This window comes from Martes martes (assembly GCF_963455335.1).
Source record: "Martes martes genome assembly, chromosome: 18".
Classification (NCBI taxonomy): domain Eukaryota; kingdom Metazoa; phylum Chordata; class Mammalia; order Carnivora; family Mustelidae; genus Martes; species Martes martes.
Window position 1 is genome coordinate 7,101,569 of NC_137906.1, and position 21,920 is coordinate 7,123,488.

Sequence of the window (21,920 nt, forward strand, 5' to 3'; positions counted from 1 at the left end):
CGGGCCCGGGCGCTGAGGCCCCCGCACGTGGGGCGGGGGCGGGGGTGAATGAAGTGGAAGCGATTCCCCCGCCCCCGCGCTTACCTCCCGCGCCCTGCGCGGCCCGCCCCCCGCGGCGCCCAGTCCCGCGCCCGCCTGCCCGCCGGCTGCACGCGACCCTGCCGTCCGGCTCCCTCGGGCGCCGACCCCGCGTCGCGGACCCGCGATGGCCAAGCGCAGCTCGCTGTCCATCCGCATCGTGGAGGGGAAGAACCTGCCCGCCAAGGACATGTGAGCGCTGCCGGGGGTGGGGGTCCCAACTTTCTGGGGAGGGGCGCTGCCCCTTCCTTAAGCCTCACCTTTCTAGGGTCCACACGGCCCGCCCGCAAGTGGAGCGGCGGCGAGGGTGTGGCGAGTGTGGCCGCAGTGGGGGACTGGAAGGGAAATGGGGACGGTAAGATTTGTTGCGAGCACGGGGCGGGGGTGGGGCGGGGGGACAAGGAAGGTCCGTGGACAGGGGAGGGGACGCGGGTCTGTAAGGGGCCTGAGCTAGCAGGAGCGAGCGAACGGCGCTCAAGAAGGGAAGGGGTTTTAATAGGACAGGGCTGAGCGTGGGGGGCACCTCGCAGGGAGATGTGAACTGCGGGGGTGTGGCTGGAAGGGGTGGGGGTGCCCCCGGAAAACGAGGGGTCTTCCTCGGTAGTTCCGGAACCGTAGTACCCGAGGGTGTGCACCTGAAACACGCCCCGGGGGGCCGGGGCTGTCCCGGGGCTTCCAGCTGTGCGCTGGAGTGAAGGGTGAACCTGTAGGTCAGGAGCCTGGGACCGTGCAAAGATGGGGTGGCCGGGGAGCAGCTGTTCCTTGTGCCCTGGGCTTTATCTGAGCCCTGCGGTGGCTTTACCTCCTCACAAGGACTCAGCAAGGCAGTTCTCATCATTCCATTTTACAGATAAGGAAACCGAGGCTGGGAGACCTCAAAAGGCTGGCTCCAAATGGCAGAGGAAGGGCTTGGGTCCAGAGCTCCTAACGCGCGCCAGCATCTAGGGCATTCCCTGGTCTCTGGCCAGATTTGAGGAGGTGTCTCGAGCCCCTTGTCCCAGCGCCTTTCTCAGTAGTCCCAGAGCTGAGGTTCCCCATCTCATCCCTGGCTCGATTGTATACAGCCTTAGGCATCATCTTAGCTCTGAAACCTCAGTTTCCCTTTCTGTAGACTGGGCCAAAATCCCTTAAGCGTAGGGGTGTTGGCTGGCTCAGTTGGTAGAGCATGGGGCTCTTTGTCTCAGGGTTGTGAGTTAGATCCCCAGGTTGGGTGTAGAGACTACTTAAAAATGAAATCTTATTTATTTATTTATTTATTAAAGAAGATTTTATTAATTTATTTGACAGAGAGAGACACAGCGAGAGCGGGAACACAAGCAGGGGGAGTGGGAGAGGGAGAAGCAGATTTCCAGCCAAGCAGGGAGCCCGATGCGGGGCTTGATGCGGGGCTTGATGCGGGGCTTGATCTGGGGCGTGATCCCAGGACCCTTGGATCACAACCTGAGCCGAAGACAGACGCTTAACAACTGAGCCACCCAGATGCCCCTGAAATCCTTAAAAAAAAAAAAAAGAAATCCCTTAAGCACAAGGCTCTAGGTGCACTGGCCTCCTGGAGCAGGGTATGGGGGAAGGGGAGGCCAGAGGCTGCATAGGGTCCAAAGTCCACTGTCTGGAGTGCCCCCCCCACGCCCTTCCCCTGCCCGCCCAGGGCTCCTCAGCCCGCTCCTGGATGCCAAGAGGTGGCGAATGGGGAGGGGCGCCGGAGGAGGCCGGGGCGAGGGCGTCTCTCTCACCCGGACAGTGGCCCCTGTGAGTTTGCCTGCTCACTCAGCGCCTTGAGCAGTTCTAGTTCAAGGCCCCCTGGGCCTGGTGAGGCCAGGCTCAGCAGTTGCTATGGCAATGGGTAAGGGAGGGGGCTGGGCACGCCGTCTCCAGGTGGGTTTCTGGTCTCGGGGCTAGGTGGGGCCGACGCTGGGAGTGCGGTCTCTGGGGAGAGCCAGGCGGATGAGCTCCGAGGAGGGTCTCAGCCTCCCGGCCCAGCCTCTAAGCAGCACCCCCCAGGCTGGCACTGCTAACTAGGTCAGCTTGGCCTCCTCTGGCTGGTGGCTGCTGGGAGGAGCAGCCCCTCCGTCTGTCGCCTCCCTCCCCATCCCCGCAGGCCCTAGTGCCTGGCTCTAGGCTTTCCCCAGCCCCAGGGCAGTGAAGCCGCCGACTGGGTCTCCCTGGGAGCCAAGGTGCCAGGTTGTCTGCCCAGCCCTGCCTCTGCCCAGCCCAGGGACCCTGGGGCTCCATCCCTGGGGGGTCGCCACTAAGTCCTGTTGGTTTTAGCCTTCGGGATCTCTTTCACTGCCCGGCCCCCTGCCTGCCCCCTGGCCTCTGTCACCTCCTGAAGCCTTTGGTCAGAGGGCTTCCTGTCACCTGTTTCCTAAATTCAGCTGTAACTCCCCCCCCAGCCCCCCACATTCGAAGCCCTGCCTTTGCACGGGTTTAAGGGGCGTCTGTCTTCAGACACTCCCACTCGGAGTCCTCCAGAAAACTCCTGTTCATCCTGCAGGACCCCTCTCAAACTTAGGCTCCGTTCCAGGGTTTTCCCTGGTGCCCTCCAGCAGCACTGGTGCTCGTGCCCCCGTCTTGTGCCCTCCGGAGTCGGGAGGACGCTCTTGGTAGCAGTTGCTGCCATGCTGTGTGACCATGAAGGGTAGGAACCGTGACTCATTCAAGTCTTGGCATTCCAGGAGCCCTGGAGGGGGTGGCTCCTGGCCCGTGGCAGAGGAGACTAAGGGCTGTAGAGGACCCTTCCATTCGATCCTTGTATTAGTTCTACAAGGTAGATAGGCTCAGTTTGCAGAAGGGGAAACTGAGGCTCAGGATGTGTAAGTCCCTTGCCAAGGCCACATAGCGTTTAGGGAGAGAAGCTGGGATTCAAACCCACTCTTTCTGCTGCCGACAGGCTGAGAATCCTAGCTGGGCCGAGCCTGCACGCTTACCATGGGCTTCAGTGGGGACTGAGCCTTGCAAATGCCACGCAAACCGCTTGGCTCAGGGACAGCAGGGGTCCGGAGACCCCAGGAGGCCCTCACTGGGTGCCAGAAGCTGGGAAGGGGGCGGAGGCTGGGAAGGGGGTGCGCCTGCCTCACTGTGCCTCATCAGCCTGTCTCCTGAGCAGCCTCCCTTCCAGCCAGGACTTGCACACCTCTGAGGACAGGGAGCTCACCACCTTTCATAGTGACTCATCTTGATAGACACGGTTCTGAGGAGGGACTCATCATCACAGCTGCCATTTCCACTCATGGGCTTTTAGTTCTCTTAAGGGCACAGAGCACAGCTGTGCTCCCTGTCACTGACCGTTTTCAGAGCCCACCTGTTCCCCTTCTGTTTCCATCCACGGTCTCCCATCCTTGCGTGCCTGGGTCAGCCAGACAGGAACTAAGTCTCATAATGACCGGTGACCGACTGGCTCCCACGCCCAGTGGCCCTGGGGATGGGCCCAGGACTATTTCAGGGTTTACCCTGATCCTTCCCCTTCCACGGCCTGGAAACTGCCAAGGGGCTAAATATAGAGGACTTGCAAGTAGCCAGGCTGGCTTCCCCAAGCGGCTTGGGGAAGGGGAAGGGGAAGTGGGGCAGGGGACCAGTCCCGGAGCCTCATCAGGACAGAGGGCACTAGGCAGGGGCACAGGTCCCAACAGCTGGCCAGGGTTCATGGGTGGGCCTCTGGCCTCAGCCTGCTCCTGACACTGTCCCCTTTGCCCCCCTCGGATCCAGCCACCCAGCTCCTCGCAGCCCCTGCACACCCAGGGCCTCTGGGCCTTTGCCCACCCCGTGACCTGGCCTGGAACCCAAAGCCCAAACCTCACGGTTCATTCAGAGATTCATTCATTGAGTGAGAGCTGCACCGTGGGCAAAGCTGGGCTCACAGGGGTGCCAGCCCAGGAGGCAGAGGCAGGGTAGAGGAGCCCATTCCCAACCCCCACCCCACCCCTGCCGCACCCCGCCACTTCTCAGAGCACACGGACATCTTCCTCCTTCCCAGTTCCTTGTGCAAATATGCATGCAGCTGCTGGGGCCTGCTACCCAGCCCAGCCCTGGGAGTGCACAGGGGCCTGATTGCTGGAAGTCTGGAGCCCCCCCGGATTTGGGGGGTTGGGATGCAAGCTGAGGTGTTCCCAAGGGGCTCTCTGGAGGAGAGGGCTCCTAGGCGACAGGGAGAGGGGTGGCAGACAGAAGAGCAAGGAGTCTAGAGCCATGCGAACATTTATTGAACACCTGCCGTGGGCGGGCCCTCCCGTCAGACCAGGCACCTGGGGCAGCCACCCTGTGGGTGGTCATTCCGCGCCCCACTGCTCTGTGTGGGAAACCGAGTCCTGGCAGACGTTTCTGGTCAGTTTCCAGTCAGGTCAGTTTCCGGTCAGCATCTGGAGGACCTTCAGAGATCGGGGGTTCCTTTGCAGGAAGAACCCCTTTTGAGATGAGAAGTGGGGCTTGGAATTCCCCAGCCTCCCACATGCAAATCATTTCCTTTTTATGGACACTGAGCCTGAAAGGCACTCCTGGACACAGTCCTTATCCCCTTTCTTGCCTGGGACCAGCCCTAGGCCTGGCTGGGAATGCCCCCCAACCCACTCCAGAAATCCCCCAGCAACCAAGACCAGAAAGACCAGGGCACCTGAGCAGTCCCAGGTTCGTCTTCCCCTTCCTTCTTTCCCAGACGGTCAAGAGCTCCAGGCCAGCCTGTTAAATTTGTTCATTTATCCAGCAAACACCCCCGGGCCCCCTGTCTTGTGCCCTGTCCTAGACCCTGGGGACACAGAAGCGACCCCTCCCTCAGGTGGTGGGGGGACGGTGGTGGCAGCTGAGGACAGCGCATCGCTAGCAGTCCTGGGATGGAGGGAAAGACAGAGTTTGCAGGCACTGGGCCCGCAGAGGAGACCTTACTCCCCGCCTCTGGGATGGGGCCGGGCTCTGAGAGGCCAGGGCCAAGGCTGGGTCGGGGGCGGGTGGGTAGCAGGAGCGAGGACTCCGGGGAGAGAGAACAAGGTGCCCACTTGGGTGTTGAGAATTGGCGTTTCTGGACCTGGCCTGGGGCTGTTTCTGTCCTCCTTGGGGCAGAGCAGGGTGCGGGGGTGCGGGAGGAAGGGGTGGCAGGCAGGAGCGTCCTTATCCCTCTGCAAGAGCAGGCGTGGCCTCGAGCCCTTTCTCCCCCGGTGCAGGGAGCCTCACGCACGTTCCTGCCATTTGCTCACCACCAGCCTCCCAGACTGACGGGGGGGCACGGGGTACACGTTTCGAGCCGTTGGGCCCCAGCCCAGGCCCCCTTGCCTCACACTTGATTGTCCTTTCCCTGGGGTCACCGAGGGCTGAGCTGCCTGGGAGCCCCGGGGCGCTCCTGCCCTCTCCGCACCTGCCGCTGGCCGCCGGTCAGCCCCGCCCTGCCCTTGTGTCTTGCAGCACCGGTAGCAGTGACCCCTACTGCATCGTGAAGGTGGACAATGAGCCTATCATCCGGTATGGGCGCCCCCACCCAGCACCTGCTCCTCCCCACGCTTCCCGCTCACACCCCAGTCGGGGAGGGGGGGAGGGGAGGGCTCCAAGAGCAGCTGGTCCCCAGGCCGGCCCCCTGCCCTGACGCACCTGCTGGGAGGTGAGAAAACCCACCTCTGACTCCTGCTGATTACTGACCTGAAGGCCCATCCAGGCCTTGGGTCCAAGGGCCTCTCGCCAGTGCTGCTCCTTTCTGTGATCTTTACGGCCCTCAGAAAGGACAGGATGATGATTAGTAACAGCGGCTGTCACTTCTGGGGTGCGGTCCGCCGGGCCCTGTGCTAAACCTTTTGCAGCCCATTTATAACTTGCACGGAGCTCGATGTGTTATTATTAAGTTGCATTTACAGAGGAGGAACCCCGGGACTGAGAGAGGCTAAACTGCTTAGGGTCGCGTACCTCGGAGTTGGCAAAATCCGACTGGAGCCCAAATCTGGCTGACCCCAAAGCCTGAGCCTCGTCCCCCTCTCTTGTCCTGGCTCTCCCTCCGGGTTCCTGTGCCCTGAGAGATGCCCACCATGGTTATACCCCAGAAAGGCTGCTTCAGGCGAGGGGGTCCCAGCCTGTACCCAGAAGGGCCACTTTCCCTGGATGTGCTTTTGTCCCTGGGCTCCATGATTCTGGGCAGGCTCTTTGAGGTCCCGTTCCTTTTGTGTCTCTGGCCTCGACCTTGAACTACATGTCCAGAGCTGCCCCGCAGTTCTGCCCACCGAAGTGCCCGTTGCTGACGGCCGGCCGAGGCTGTCTGGCTCGTGGTTCTTCCCCCTTGCAAATAGGACCCCAGGTCCTTCTTCCACATTCTGTCCAAACCACGATACCGAGAGGGGGGCTGGCAGGATAGCTCTGATTGTCTCTGTGACAGACAGGGAAACCGAGGCCCCAGCATTCAAGTGGCCTGTCGGAGAAGAGCTTGGGGTCAAGGTGATCATTTGAGCTTTCGTCTGGGTCCTTGGCCCGCCTTGGGGGTTTCGGCTCCCCACCCCCCAGCCTTCCCTGCTGAGTCCCATGGGCTGAAGGCTCTGTCCTGGGTCTGGCCACGTAACGCCTCTCTGGTTCTGGCTCTGCCACCGTCCTGTTCATGTGACCTGAGGCTAGCTATGGCCCCCTGTGGTCTCAGTTTCCCCAAATGGAAAATGGCCTGCTCGATGCAGCCCTGTGCCCCACCCAGGGCAGAGAGGACGGTCAGGAGGGAATGGCTGATGGCGGGCAGTGGGGTCGAGGACAAGGAGAATCATCAAATCCCGTGGGTGGGCCCGGGGCCTGCGGGTGGCCCGGCCAGGCACTGAGGGTCCTTTGCTGTAGGACAGCCACTGTGTGGAAGACCCTGTGTCCTTTCTGGGGCGAGGAGTATCAGGTGCACCTGCCGCCCACCTTCCATGCGGTGGCCTTCTACGTCATGGATGAGGACGCCCTCAGGTGGGTGGGCCCCACCCTTCAAATGGGGCCCCGACCCTGCCAGCTGACCCCCCAGTCCATGCCACTGCTGGGCCTGCTGGGCCTGCCGGTCACTTTGCATCCTCTTTGTGGCCTGGAGGGAGGGGGAGCCCTGGGAGGGTCTGCAAGGGCTCAGGGTTTGAGCGAGCAGGGGTCTGCAGGGGCGGGGGTGCTCACACCTCTCACACCACATCACCCATGTGCACATGAGGGAGTAAAGGCACAGGTGTGCGCGCTAGGGAACCCAGGACGAACTTGGCATATATGTGGGCCCGTGTGTCCATCCACGTGTAGCAACCTAGCACATGCCCGTGAGCATGTCCAGAATGCAGGTCCCGCAGGAGGGTCGTGGGTCCTGCTCCGATCGGCTCCTGCAAATGACTGGAGTGTCAGCTTCCCTGCTTCCCACAGGGCCCCTGAACAGGGCGGAGGGGGGTGCGGGGGGGTGGTCCTGGGGTCCCTGCGGAGCCCTGCCCAGCTCTGACCCCCTCTCCATCCTCCAGCCGGGACGACGTTATTGGGAAGGTCTGCCTTACCAGGGACACCCTGGCTGCTCACCCAAAGGGTAAGATTCCTGGGAGGGAGCCCATGGCCTGCTCCTGCTTCCCCCGGCCCCCTCCTTTCTCCCCTTACTGGTGGCCCCGTCCCTGGCCTTCCCCCAACTCAGAGATGCTTCCTCTAGGCTCCTTCACAGCTCATGCCCAGGGAAAGCCATGTGTGCCCTCCCCAGAAGGGCCTCTGGCCCATCTCCTGCCCCTGGCCTCAACGTCCTGGGCCCCATTCTGTCCCCTGCTGGGACTGCGTGCCCCTAGGGGAAAGAGGGGTTGCCAATGCTGGGATCTGAGGCCTCTGCAGGCACAAGAAGGAGCCTCTCCACCCTTGCGGAGGTGCGGAGACCCCTCCTGCCATCAGGCTGGCTCTTCCTGTACCCTTGGTGTCCCCTTAGCCTGGGCCCCGGGGCCGCTCTGCCCTAAGCCTGAGTGGTCGGCCTGCGGCTGGGCTAGGCCCCTTCGATGATGCCTGGGAGGCTGACACTGTTTTGAGGGGTCAGCCCTGCCCCATCCTCACTGTGGGACCTGGGGTAGCTGCTGCCTCCTCCGGGCTGGCTTCCTGGCTGCCCGTGAGGGTTCCGACCTGGAGCTCTCAGGCGGTTCGGGTTTGGCTTGTGCAGCCCCTGTGACTCCTCCCGGGCCTTCCCGGCACACACCTGCTCCTGTCTGTGAGGCCGGGGCGGGCATGCGGGGGTGGGGGACTTTGCTGACTCATGGAGCCTCTCGGCCCCTGCCAGGCTCAGAGACCTCTCCTGTCTGCGGCCCCCGCAAGCCCCTTGGGGTCCAGTGGCCCAGGGGATGCTGGGCCCTTAATGCTTCCCCACCTGGGCTCGGCCCCTCCCCAGTAGCCCCGACAAGAGCCGCTGTTTTAAGATGGAGAAACTGAGGCCAGAGAAAGCGGTTCTATCACAAGTTAGGGGACGGGGGGCACGAGAGGAAGGACACAGGGGTCGCCGGACTTGGGTTTGCATCAAGCTTCTTCCAAGAGCCGCTGCTCAGCTTCTGAGACTGTGTCCCCATCTGTCCCCGGGGACGATGGCCCCTGCCCCCCGGAGCTGGAGAGGACCCCGAGCGGCCGGTGCGGGGACGCTGTGGCGCCCGGCGGGGCTGAGCTGCTGGTCCCACAGGTTTCAGCGGCTGGGCCCACCTGACGGAGGTCGACCCTGACGAGGAGGTGCAAGGCGAGATCCACCTGCGCCTCGAGGTGCTCCCGGGGACACCGGTGGGCCGGCTGCGCTGCTCTGTGCTGGAGGCCAGGTGAGGCGGGAGGGGCCCCTGCGGGCGGGCGGGCTGGGGAGGCTGCCTGACCTCAAGCTGTTTCCTGGGTGACCCGGCCCGGGATGCCATGTCTCTTAAGGGACGGGGTGATGTTCTAATGGTGGGGTTTCGGGCATCATAGAGCAAGGGGGATAGCAGGTGAGAGGGGACCCCGAGCTCTGCGCATGCAGCCCCCGTGCCAAGCCCGGGCTTCCCCTGGGGTTTAACTACAGTATGAACTTGGCCTGGTGTGTGTGTGTGTGTGTGTGTGTGTGTGTGTGTGTGTTGCGGGGGGTGGGGTGCGGTTCTCTCCAGGAGGAACAGTGACTTGGGCAGAAAGGTGGGCCTGAGTCACCTACAACAGGCCTCCCTCCCCACCCCATCCCCTGTATTTTTAGCTGTGGGCTCCCCTCCCGTCGGGGCCTGAGTGTGAGTCACACACGCTCCCTGAGGAGCGCCTTCCCTTGTGGCTTCAGGCCGCCTCCACAGGGTCCCTTGGCTGCCTCTGGGGCGGGAGGGCAGGGCCCAGGCAGCGCCCGTGGGGGAGCCGGTCCCCGCAGGGGTGAGGGGGTAAGCGCTGTCGGCTTGTGGGAGGAGCAGGGGGGGGGTAGATCTCTCTCCGGCAGGTGGGGACGGTGGCTCCCCGGCCCGATTCCCTGTCCTGGGGCTGGAGTGTGGATGAGGAGGCAGAGGGAGGAGGATGTGCAGACTTGGGCAGAGGCCGCTCACACTCGGCCATTCCCGCCCTCCGGCTCACACGCGTGCGTGCTCACATGCACGTGCTGCCGACACTCCTGGGGACACGGGGGCTGGGCCCGCCCGGCCTCCACTCGGCAGGTGCCTGGACGGGAGGAGCCGTCTGTCCAGACCTCTGTGTGGAGCATCGGGGGTCTCGGCCCCCACCGCCCCCCGCTCAGACCCCACTGGCATTCCGGGAGGCCTGAGAAGCTGTCTGCAGAAAGAACGTTTCTTCTCATCTTTCTGGGCAGATTCTCAAGTTCATGTTCCGGAATTCTCTCAGCTCTGAGGAGGCAAGAAAAGCCGGCACGAGAGGCTTTAAACTAAAAATATGGGGAAGAGCAGGAAATAGTATTTACAGTAAAAAGAAGAGGGGTGGGCTTTGCTGTTGCCCCACAAAGGGCTCTGAGCTGGGGTGCCGTGACCGGATTTGGGCTTTGCAGATCATTGGCAGGATGGCCCATCAGGGCTGCTCCCCAAGATCCACCTCCCCCAAGTAGGAGAGTGCTGTAGGGCAGGCCTTCTAGAAGCCCGTGATCTCAGTCGTGGGGGTTCTCTTCTGTATTCTGCGATGGGGAAACTGAGGCTTGGAGAGATGGCCCCGGCTCAGGGCTGCGCTGGCAATCGGGGATGGGGGTGGGGGACACAGCCCAGGCTGTTCCACGATGTACTTGGCCTCCCTGACTCCCCAGAGCAGACGATAAGCTCACAGCCCGCCTGCGGCTGTCAACCCAGAGGAGCCATGGGGGGGCCCTGGTCTGGTGTGGGTGCCCCGTGGAGGCCTGTGGGGGGAGCACTGGGGGAATCAGTGTCCCGGGGAGAGGTGCTGGGCACAGATGAGCCCAGCCTGGTGGGGTGACCCCACAGCGGTCAGGTGACAGTCTGGGGAGGGGGTGTGAGAAGTGGATGCCCTGCTTCCCCCCCCAGGGACCTGGCCCCCAAGGACCGAAACGGTGCATCCGACCCCTTCGTCCGAGTGCGCTACAACGGCCGAACACAGGAGACCTCGGTGAGGGGAGGCTGGGGGAGCGGGGGGCCCTCATCAGCTGGGTGGTCAGGCTGGGACTGTGGTCTCACAGAAGAGATTTACTTATTTATTTATTTATTTTTAAGATTTTTATTTATTTATTTGACAGACAGAGATCACAAGTAGGCAGAGAGGCAGGCAGAGAGAGAGAGAGGAGGAAGCAGGCTTCCCGCTGAGCAGAGAGCCCGATGCGGGGCTCGATCCCAGGACCCTGGGATCATGACCTGAGCCGAAGGCAGGGGCTTTAACCCACTGAGCCACCCAGGTGCCCCTCACAGAAGAGATTTAGAAAGGCCGGGTGACCCCGGGGCATAGCAGGTCCCGGCCCTCCTGCCACCAACCCTTACAGCCCCAGCTGTCTTTCACTCCCGGCCTCCTGGCCCAAGATGGCCTGCATGGGGTTCAGCTGCACCGTCCAGTAGCTCCCCCGACATTGTTCTCCCCCAGGAAACAGCCAGAGTGGTGGGCGTGGCCCTGGGGTGGGACAGGGGTGGAGACCTGGTTTCTCAGTGCAGTCTGCTACCTTTGTGCTGTGTGGCCTTGGACAAGTACCTTACCCTCTCTGGGCCTCCATTCCCCCCCCCTTGAGAAATGAGCAGGGGTTTGGACAGGAAGGTTATACCTCTGCTGTTGCAAGGCCCCTGCAGGGATCCCAAGTGGGGTGTTTGGGGTGCCTGTGCCGTTGGCTGGGCCTTGCTTGGGGACCCCCTTGGGGTCAGCCCGCCTCTACTGGCCCTGTTCTGGACAGATTGTGAAGAAATCATGCTACCCGCGCTGGAATGAGACGTTTGAGTTTGATCTGGAAGAGGGGGCTTCGGAGGCGCTGTCTGTGGAAGCCTGGGACTGGGACCTTGTCAGCCGAAATGACTTCTTGGGCAAAGTGAGTGCCCCACTCCTTCGGGCCGCACCTGCCTCCATTCCGGCACCGCCCCCAGTCTCCCCCTGCCCCCCACTGCCCCAGAGGGGCACTCCCCAGAACCAGCCACTGGTGCTCGGGGACCCCGAGGAGGGACTCCCCCAAAAGGAACAGTAGTTGACAAGGAAGAGAGTAGACGCTCCCAGCCCCAGCGTGTCCCCCCCACCCTGCCTCTGCCTTGCCCCCAGGTGGTGGTCAATGTCCAGAGACTGTGGGCGGCCCAGCAGGAGGAGGGCTGGTTCCGGCTGCAGCCCGACCAGTCCAAGAGTCGGCGGGGAGAGTGAGTGCTTGGGCTTGGCAGTGGGGCTGGTGGGCTCCGGGCCCCAGGGGGCTGGGGGGGTGGTGGGGAGAGCTGACAGTTGGCTCCAGCAGGCAGGCGGGCTGCACAGTGGGGGGCAGATCCTTGCCCTCCGGGCCAGACTCTGTTATCCTGACCGGTCCTGCCACCTGGTCCTTCTCGAAGCCTTGGACTTGGCCCTGTCCTCTAAGCTCCAAGGCGGTACAGGTCTCCCGCTTTCTACTTTCTGGCAGATTCCGGAATAGGCCATCAGACTTTTTTTCCCTTTAAGGCTTTCCCAGCAGACCTCACACCAGGGTTCAAGTCCCCAGAGCTCTGACTCTCCCCCAGATTTTCCAGGAATGAGGTTGCCAGATAAAATATAGGATGTCCACGTAAAGCTGAATTTCAGGCAGACAGTGAATCATTTTTCCGTGTGGTGCGTCCGTGCAGTGTCGGAGACAGACTTAGGCTAAAGATACTCAAACTTCACTGGGCGTCTTGTATTTTTATTGGTTAAATTTGGCAACCCTATCAAGGAAGCCCTCTGGCCTCCTCGCCCACCACTCAACCCAGAAGTGGAGGGTCAGCAGTGTCCCCACCTTGGATGGTTCAGCTCCGTCTCTCTGCAGAAAGTCCCAGACCCCCCATCCCTACCGTGGACATGGCGGGGGCGGGGCAGACGGCTGTGTCCAGCCACAAGGCCTCTCCAGAAAACCAGCCGGGGGCCGTTTGGAGGGCTTCTGGGGATGAGGCCGTGCTGAGCAGCAAACTTAGTGAACTGCACTGTGCTTCTGGAAGTGGGGGGGGTGGGGCTCAGAGACTGTTAAGGCTTGGTCAGCACCCCTGACAGGAGGGATCCGCCAGCAGGGATCCGAGCAGGAGAGCTTGGCAGTTAGATCTGTTGTGGCAGGTTCTCCGGCCTGCTCCAGCCTCGGTTGCCCCGGCAGGTTGTTACGACCGTCGGGGATTTGCTCCCAGCTTAAAGCGTATACACGAAGGAGCTGTCCTCTGAGAGTTTACAGATCTGAGGCTGTAAACCATGCATGTTCGCATGGGTCAAGCTCGGAGTCCAAGGGGTCTAGAGGGGGCAGGGAGCCAGGCGGTGGAGACGGCTGGAGGAAAGCAGCTTTCAGGGAAAGAACTGGAGCTGGGCCGTGCAGGGGGTGGGCAGGGGGAGGGTGCGAGCCGAGCCGAGACACAGAGGCTGGTCCTGAGTAGGGGATATGGAGCCAGCGGGGAGGGGGCCCGGCGCAGGCGGCCTGGGTCCCTGGTGGAGAGGTCACAGGCTGCCCGTTCCAGGGGCAGCCTGGGCTCCTTGCAGCTGGAGGTGCGGCTGCGGGACGAGACGGTACTGCCCTCCGGCTGCTACCAGCCCCTGGTGCAGCTGCTGTGCCGTGAGGTGAAGCTGGGCACCCAGGTGAGGGGGCCCCGGGGGAAGCTGGGAGGGTCCGGGGCTGGTAGGCCAGTCCTCCCTGTCCTACACCCGCTCTGAAGAGCAAAGCTCTCAGTCCTCAGGACGGTAAGGAACTAGCCAGTACCCAGGGCCCCTTGCCATCCCTTGGGAAACACCCCCCCTTCCCCGGGGTCCTCTGAGGTCCTCAGAGTGAAGGGTTTGGGTTCCCCTGTGGGTCCTCCAACCCTGTCTCTCCTTGCTGCTTCCTGCAGGGCCCAGGGCAGCTGATACCACTTATAGAGGAGACAACGAGCACTGAGTGCCGCCAGGAGGTGGCCACCAACCTGCTCAAGCTCTTCCTGGGGCAGGGACTGGCCAAAGACTTCCTGGATCTGCTCTTCCAGCTGGAGCTGGGTCGCACCAGTGAGGCCTGGGAGGGGGTGGCCTGTTTGAGGGTGTGGTGGAGAGGGGAGCCAGGAGCCAAGGACTCCAGAGATGCTGAGGGCAGAGAAATTGGGAAGGCTTCCTGTAGGAAGCTGCTGGGTCCGATTAGGAGGCAAAGGAAAGAGCAAAAGGCATAGGTGGGGCAGTGTGCTGGGAGGGGGCAAGGAAGGTCCTTACAGAGGGGCCAGCTTAGGGCCCCCAGCCCCGTGGTCCTCCCTTCCCCAACCGCGTACCCACTAGAACCTCTGCTTGCAGGTGAGGCTAACACCCTGTTCCGGAGCAACTCTCTTGCCTCAAAGTCCATGGAGTCTTTTCTGAAGGTGAGGTTGAGTGGTATACGTCTTTGTTGCCTAGATGAGGAGACCGAGGTTCAGAAGGGCCAAGAGATAAAGAAGTTCATGCATTCACTCGCGTGTTCGCACAGCAGCGGTTGGTCTCGATGTCCCCTTTGTGGGCCTGGCTCTACCCCAAGCGGACACAGCAGGCAGATGGCGGCGCCCGGGGGTGGGGGTGGGGGCCTGGGAGGCCAGCTGCAGGGAGACGGCCGGGAGCTGGAGGCGGGAGGCGGGACCAATGCCACCCCCCACGGCCCCCAGGTGGCGGGGATGCGGTATCTGCACGGCGTCCTGGGCCCCATCATCGACAGAGTGTTTGAAGAGAAGAAGTACGTGGAGCTGGACCCCAGCAAAGTGGAGGTCAAGGATGTAGGGTGAGCCCGGATGTGGTCCCCGGGGCGGGGGCGGCGGTGCCAGGCCCTTTTTGCAAACCTCCATCCTCTCTGCGGGATCCACTCAGGTGCTCCGGGCTGCACCGCCCACAGACCGAGGCCGAGGTGCTGGAGCAGAGCGCGCAGACGCTGCGCATCCACCTGGGGGCGCTGCTGAGCGCGCTCGGCCGCTCCGTCCGCGCCTGCCCCGCCGTGGTCCGCGCCACCTTCCGGCAGCTTTTCCGGCGCGTGCGCGAGCGCTTCCCCGGCGCCCAGCACGAGGTGCGCCCCCTGTCGGTGGGGCCGGGCGGAGGGAAGGAAGCGGTGCTGGGGGGTTGGGTAGAACCGCAGGCGGGGGCAGGGGGACAGGCAGAGGCCCGGACAGCACCGAAGGCCCGCGGGCAACCCAGCCCCCGCTCTCCCGCGCCCCGCAGAACGTGCCGTTCATCGCCGTCACCAGCTTCCTGTGCCTGCGCTTCTTGTCTCCCGCCATCATGGCGCCCAAGCTCTTCCACCTGCGGGAGCGGCACGCGGACGCGCGCACCAGCCGCACCCTGCTGCTGCTGGCCAAGGTGGGTGCCCGCGGGGCCGCGCCCGCACGGCAGTGTGTCCCCGACTGGCTCCAGGGTCGCCCGTGGCACCGCACTTGACACTGGACAAGGCTTTGTCGTGGTCACCCGAGCCCACGGACGAGGAAGTGGGTCCCTGCGGGGAAGGAGACTCGGTCCCGGAGCCTGTGTGTGTGAACGCGGGCCCTTTAGCCCCCAGATCGGCCTCTTATTCCCAGGCGGCCCCTCGCTGCCTGCCACCAGGCTGGGGCCGGCGTACCCAGGGGAGCCGTCTCCTCTTAAACTTGCCTAGGAAGGCCGGCGGGTTGGTCTCAAGTAGCCTCAACCGTCCGGTCCCGACAGGCCTCACACTCCGTGTCGCTTCAGCCCCGAGCCGCAGTGGGGATGGAACGAGCCCATGAGCGGAGCTTGTGCCGCTGCTGCCTCGGGTTCTACTACGGGAGTGGCACCCGATTTGGTGGCGGGGCGGGCGGGGGAGGTTGCCGTGGGGGGGGCTTTGACCCAGCAGAGCCTGGCCTTTGCTGCCGTCCCCTGCAGGCGGTCCAGAACGTGGGCAACATGGACACGCCGGCTTCCAGAGCCAAGGAGGCTTGGATGGAGCCGCTGCAGCCCACCGTGCGCCAGGGCGTGGCTCAGCTGAAGGACTTCATCACTAAACTGGTGGACATTGAGGAGAAGGAGGGTGAGCACTCCCGGTTCGCCCCGCCCCTGCCCGGTGGCCCCACCCACACTGGCCCCTCCTGCAGCCCCGCCCACAGCCTCCCCATCCTGTTTGCTCTGTCTTCTGGCCCAGGTCCCCACCTATCTTATCTCTGTGGCTCTTTGGTCGCACCCACAGTCCCTCGATCACGCTTGCATGGCCTTGCCCACCTGCCGCCTGTGCCCCTCCCCTCGCGTCTCTGCCCACCCCCCACTACATCCCTGGGTTCACATTTTATCCCCCTCCCCGGCCCGGCAGAGCTGGACCTGCAGCGGACCCTGAGTTTGCAGGCTCCGCCGGTGAAGGAGGGGCCGCTCTTCATCCACAGGACCAAGGGCAAGGGTCCCCTCATGTCCTCCTTCAAGAAACTGCACTTTTCCCTCACCACCGAGGCCCTCAGCTTCGCCAAGACGCCCAGCTCTAAGGTGGGTGAGGAAGGAGGTAGGCAAATGGGGATCCGAGGGGTTTATAACAGCTCGGAAGCACGGGTGCTCTGTGTGGCTGGGGTCACTCACAGAGCCGGGTCCCTGATGCCAACGCCCCAGACTGTAGAAGGGGAGACTAAGGCCCAGAACTAGGACATAGAGTGGCCCCGGCTTGGACCCTGAGTCTCCCTGTCTCGGCCCACTCCAGAAAAGTGCCCTCATCAAGCTAGCCAACATCCGGGCAGCGGAGAAGGTGGAGGAGAAGAGCTTCGGCAGCTCGCATGTCATGCAGGTCATCTATGAGGACGATGCGGGCAAGCCCCAGACCGTGTACCTGCAGTGCAAGGTGGGGGCCGTGTGGTGGGCCCTCGGGGCGGGGGGCTGCTGGGGGAATGGCCGCCTGGAGGGGGCAGCTAGAAGGAGGCCCCGGTGAGCCTCTTACCCCCTGTCAGCTGCATCAGGCCCAGGAGGTGTGAGATCTGATGTGAGTGCCGTGTGTGTGTGTGTGTGTGTGTGTGTGTGTGTCTCCTGGACTCGGGGGGGTCCTGGGGCCCTGTGCCCGTGGATTTCCCTGGGCCTAAGCACCCACATCTAGGTCTGCGTGGTCCAGTATAGGACGTCTATTTTCCCATCAGTCGGAGCGTCACACGTTGTGCATGTTTGTGAGAAACTGGTTTTGTGAGTATCTTTGTTGGTGCCTTTGTGTTTGCGGTGCGATCAACACGCAATCATCATGTCCGTGCAGGCGTGTGGCTCTGGGTGCATGCTGTCCAAGTCTCGTCTCTTTATGTATTAACTCATCCATTCATCTGAGAAGTATTTGCAGAGAGTCTGCAAGGCTCCAGGCGCAGGTCGTGGTGGTGGGGGTACAGCAGCAGGTGAAACCGCCCTGCCCTCATGGGGCTGTCTCCCAGGGAGGCGGACGGACCGCTAAGTCAATATTTCACATGTCAGGTGGTGCAGCGCCTTGTGGTGGCAGCACCTTGAAGGGCACAGAGGAGACTTAAGGGGGAGGGGACAGAGTAGTGTTCAGCAGGGGGTTGCTGCTCTCTAAAGTGTGGGTGGGAGGGCCGCCAGCAGGTGGCCTCTGAGCCGGGGCATTGTGAAGGAGAAAACGTCTAGGGGCAGAACACGGGGAGCAAGAAGGAAGGCTGAAGTCAGAGGGGTTTGGCTTATGCCCGAGAGGGACTGTCCAGAGCCACAGGGTAAAGTGGTGGCTACCCCGTACAGTTGGCAGGTTGTACACTGCTCAAGGCATGGCCACGGGGGGTGGTGGCAGCTGACGTCCAGCTGCCGCTCTGCTCATCAGGCCGTGTGCCGGGGAGCTCCAGGAAGGGAGGGCGGGCTTCCTGGAGGAGGTGAATGCTGATGTCTGCGCACGCCCCTGCAGTGTGTGAACGAGCTGAACCAGTGGCTGTCTGCGCTGCGGAAGGTGAGCATCAGCAACCCCGGCCTGCTGGGCTCCTACCACCCTGGCGTCTTCCGCGGGGACAAGTGGAGCTGTTGCCACCAGAAGGACAAGTCAGGTGGGAGCGGAGGCCTGGGCCCCTCTACACGGCACCTGGGCACCCTGGCCGGGGCACGGGGCTTCCAAGCCTTAGCTGGGGGGCCACCTGTGCACCTGGGGGAAGTCGTTGGTGGCAGGCCGGTCCCTGCAGGGACTCCGGGCGGGAAGGGTTCCGGGACAGGAGTTTGGGAAATGCTGCGTGGTGTGGGTGCCACGTGTGGGTTCATCGAAGGCTCTGAGAAGGCCTGGAAACGAGCTGGAGTGCCGTCCATCACGCTGTGTGACGCAGCACTCCCTCGCTCACATGACAGGGACCCTCTCTTGCCCAGGGAGGGAGGTGTCTATGAACCAGGGCTTCGAGGGACACACCGTGGGGACTCCTTGCTGCTGCGGGCACAGGAGGGCCCCTGAGCTTCCCATTCCCACCTGGCGGCCTGATGCTGGAGCTGCGGGGGTGGGGGCGGTCCCTGGGCACCAGAGGGACGGCCGAGACAAGCTGCTGCTAGAACTTTCCGAGATGGTGGCAGCGGTGCCCAGTACTGTGTGTGTGCTTGTCACGAACACGTGTGGCCAGACTTAAAGTATGGCCACTGTGGCCCAGGAGCTGAGACTTAAGTTCGTTTTAATTTATGTAATTTTAATGATTTTGCATTTAAGTGGCATTATGTCATCAGCTGGCTTCCCTGTGGGACAGCTCAGTTAAGGTCTTCCTTCTCTTACCTTTATTTGCTTTGCAAAACTTTTGTTCCCCGGTCTCAGAAGAGAGTGTCCCCAGAGCCTGCTACACGGGGAGTCCCTGGGAAGCCGCCCCACCTGCTGCAGCCCAGCCCTGGGTCTGGGAGGGGACAGCAGCTGCTCTGCTCTCGGTTGGCCTGACCCAAAGCCGCTGGCTTTGACCTTTGTGGCGATGGCCTTTGTTATTGGTAAGGGGGGGCTCCCTAGGGCGCTAGGAGGCAGGGTCTCGTAACCCATTCTATGGAGGAGAAAACGGAGGCTTCCTGGGGGGCCAATGCCTCTGCCGTCGTAAGGCCAGCTCATTCCAGCTTCCGTCCCCATGGTCTTACGGTCCCAGGCTGCTCCCTTCTTCCTTCCAGGCCAGCAGCCACCGGGAAAGCTGTCCGGCCCCCTGAGCTGTCTCCTGTGCAGCTCCCGTGCTTGGCCGTTGTGCATCTCTGGGCTCGGGGGCTGCTCCCGACAGAGATGAGCTGCTGCCCCTCCCGGGGCCCCTGAGCCTGTTCCTGTCCCTCTGCAGGCCTCAGTGTCCCGACCTGCACTGCCACGAAGTTGGACGTAAGCTCTCACGGGGCCTGCCTGCAACCCTGCCCTCTTTGTGCCCCCAGATCTGGGCTGCGACAAGACCCGGTCGCGGGTGACCCTCCAGGAGTGGAACGACCCTCTGGACCATGACCTGGAGGCCCAGCTCATCTACCGGCACCTGCTGGGCGTGGAGGCCGCACTGAGGTGAGGAGGCCTGTGTGGCCCCGGGGAGTGTGGCGGGAGAGGGCAGGAGCCGGGGCCGGGGCCGAGAGGCTGGTCTCCGGCTGCACATCAGGCCTGGCCCCTTCCTGCCCGTGGCCCCCGCATCGGGGCAGGGGTGCGTGGGCCTCCTCGGCAAGAGACGGGCTCACCTGAGGACGAAGGCCCAAGGACTGCAGAGGCCCCAGGTCACTGCCACGGCTGTGTCCGGCCTCGGGCTGACCCGGCCTCCTGGCCCGTCCGGCCTTCCCGTGGTGTCCTTGGAGCGCAGGGGTTGTCCCCAGCCAGCTGCTCAATGCCCTGGTTCTCGGCCCTGGCTCCCGCTCAGAAACAGCCAGGACGCCTTCGGCCTGCCCCACGGACTCAGAATTTCTGGAGGCGCAGTGCGGTGCGGGCTGACCTCCGAGCAGCCCCTGCTTCCCTGAGCCCGCCGGGACCGCGGCGGTTTCCTGTCGCGCACCTGCGTCCTGCGGCGGTGGCGGCTGTCGTCCTTGTTCCTCATCCACTTTCCCAGGGTGTTATCTCGTCCTCAGAAGCCCTTCTGGGGCTCATGGGGTCGGACGAGAACCGCGCAGTCCCCTGTGAGCCGCAGTCTCCAGTAGCTTCCAGGTCACTCCTGTCACCGGCCCCCTCTCCGCCCCTTGTCTGGCCCCCTGGCTCGGGGACGTCGTCCTCCACCTACCGGATGCAGCCACCACCCTGTCTGGTCTGTCGTGGGGACCCACAGTCGTGTCCCCCCTTTAAGCCGGGAAGCGGCGGAGCAAAGACTCGAATCCAGGCCACCTTGGGTTCAGGTGGTTCCTGCCACGGGACCAGTGCCATGGGCCTGACCACAGCCCCCTGCCTTGAGAGCCTCCGCACTCGTGGAACCGCTTGGCCACCCTTCCTCTCGATCGGCCTCGCCTCCTTGCCATCCTGCAGCGTCCGGCCCGGCCCTTCCGCCCCACCGGCTGCTCTGGTCCCCTGACGCAGTGGCCTGGCGCTGCTGTAACTGATCGCTGGACGCTTGGCTGGGAATGACCCAGGTGTCTTCTCCGGCAGTCAGGGTTGAGTTAGCGCATGAGCGGAGCGGGTAAGGGACCGACCCCACAGCCTAGAAGGCATCTGAGGGAGGAGGAGCGTGTTCGATCTTAGCAGAGGGACACAGCTCTTCCCAAACGGGTCAGGGAGACCGTCCAAAGGACCAAGCCAGTGGGGATTCCTAAGTAAGGAGCTTCAAGCCTGGGGTCCCCGTGGCTGCTGGTTCTCCCTCCGTGTAAGCTCCCAGGATCGTACTTCAGAGGGCTCGGGGATCTCCGGTGAACCCTGGTTAGGAATCGTGCATTAATTGTCATTGTCTCCTACTGCCTTAAGAAGGAAAGTCGTTTCACGGCCAGTTAATACTGGGGACTTTGGGGCCCCAATTGGCCCTTTCCCCCAGGGTCCTCTGTGGTTCGAACTTGGTTTCCGCAGTGCCGTCTGCTGGCCCACCGTTGCGGAGGTGGGGAGGACCAGAGGAGACTGGAAGAGGGAAGGTGGCAGGTGGCCAGGGCACCACGACCTGGGCCCCTGTTACTTCCCCCTAGATTGAAGGGGTCAGCCCCTCCCTCCCAGAATCCCCTCCCGCTCAGGAGGCCCACATGGGGTCCCCCGGCCTTCCTGGCAAGGCCTCCACGAGCTCTCCCTCTGTCCTCCCTGCAGAGAGAAGCACCGGGAGCTGAGCGCGGGCACGGAGGCAGGCTCTGTGCGCACCGGCCCGGGGGAAGGTAGGTCCCTCCCAGCTGGACTCCCACAGTGGCCTGAGCTCCGTTTTGGGGTGCTGTGGGCGGGGCCGCACCCGCCGGGAGCCTCTGGCCCTGGCTGCTCTGCCCTCATCGTGCCTCTGCCTCCAGCCCCCGCGGACCCGCTGGCCCAGCTGCTGCAGGTGCTGCAGGACCTCCGGGAGGCCCACCGCTCCGGCCCGGCTGGCCCGCCGCCCTCGGAGCCCCGCCGCCCCGGGCCACTGCAGACGTGAGGCCTGCCCCCCTGCCCTCGCCGAGCCCCCTGCCAGGTGCTTGGAGACCCCCGGTGCGCTTTCGGCTCTTCACTCCCACTCATGGGGGAGCAGGGCTTAGGGCTGTCATGGGCTGGGTGAGTTGGGGGTCCAGGGGGTCCAGAAGGCCCGTCGTTGGCTGCGCCCGAAGTCTCTAGGGGACTTGGCGCGCTCTCGCTCTTCTGTGAAGCCTGGCTGCTCCCCACGGCTCTTGTGGGCGTCGCTGGCGCTAGCCCAGACTCTCCAGGGACCCTCCCTCCCGCCCAGGGCAGACCTGGCCAGAAACCGCCCCTAGGATGGCCCGAGCCCAGGGGGACTGATGCTCCTTGGACCCAGAGAGGTGGGAGGGAACGCGGAGCGCAGGTGCCCAGGCCTTGACCTCAGCATCCCCTAGCTCCTGGCTGCCACGCCCCCTCTCCCCTCCAGCCACTGGCTGGGCGCCCTGGGAGAGCTTCGCCGGTGCTCTGTTGCTGACAATAAACCTGCTGTGACTGCTGGGCTCTGGGGTCTTGTGGCGGGGGTTGGGGGAGGGCCTGGGCCTGGGGACTCCCGTGGCTCCTTGGGGGTGGCCAACGACTGACACCACAGCCTAGCCTTTGTGTATCCCGTCTGCCCAACCCCCCCCATCACAGGGGGACTCATTTCTCCCCCCACCTGCTGTCCTCACCATAACCCTGGGTCCCACTGCTCCATTCCTCACAGGGTAGAGCCTGAACGTGCCTCACCTTCCCTTCCTGGCCCCGGGGGTGCTGAGTCTGCACCGCCCCTCCACCATCGCCAACACCCTGTTCTCTGGCTCCTCCTTCAGGCCCTCACACAAGCCCTCAGGCCTGTTCAGCCTCCTTGGGTTTCCGGGACCTTGTGGTCAGGAAGTACAGACCCCAGGGTCTCCTGCGCTATTAGAGCGTGAAGGGGCAAGAGAGGCGT

At 63.4% G+C, this 21,920-nt stretch overlaps 1 protein-coding gene across 1 annotated transcript; it reads left to right on the forward strand.

The window, feature by feature from the left end:
- Positions 1–205: 205 nt before the first annotated feature.
- On the forward strand, positions 206–21,493 carry RASA4B (RAS p21 protein activator 4B; the record flags this gene model as incomplete). The annotated part of the gene is made up of 22 exons (XM_080830413.1): positions 206–270; positions 347–433; positions 5,467–5,523; positions 6,862–6,975; positions 7,497–7,558; positions 8,672–8,801; positions 10,467–10,548; positions 11,315–11,446; positions 11,671–11,762; positions 13,062–13,179; positions 13,428–13,578; positions 13,855–13,919; positions 14,196–14,308; positions 14,395–14,587; positions 14,740–14,877; positions 15,412–15,556; positions 15,833–15,999; positions 16,208–16,345; positions 17,390–17,525; positions 18,847–18,967; positions 20,663–20,727; positions 20,854–21,493. The coding sequence occupies 22 exons, from the start codon at positions 206–208 to the stop codon at positions 20,973–20,975; spliced, it is 2,493 nt and encodes an 830-aa protein (XP_080686539.1). The 3' UTR covers positions 20,976–21,493.
- Positions 21,494–21,920: the final 427 nt, after the last annotated feature.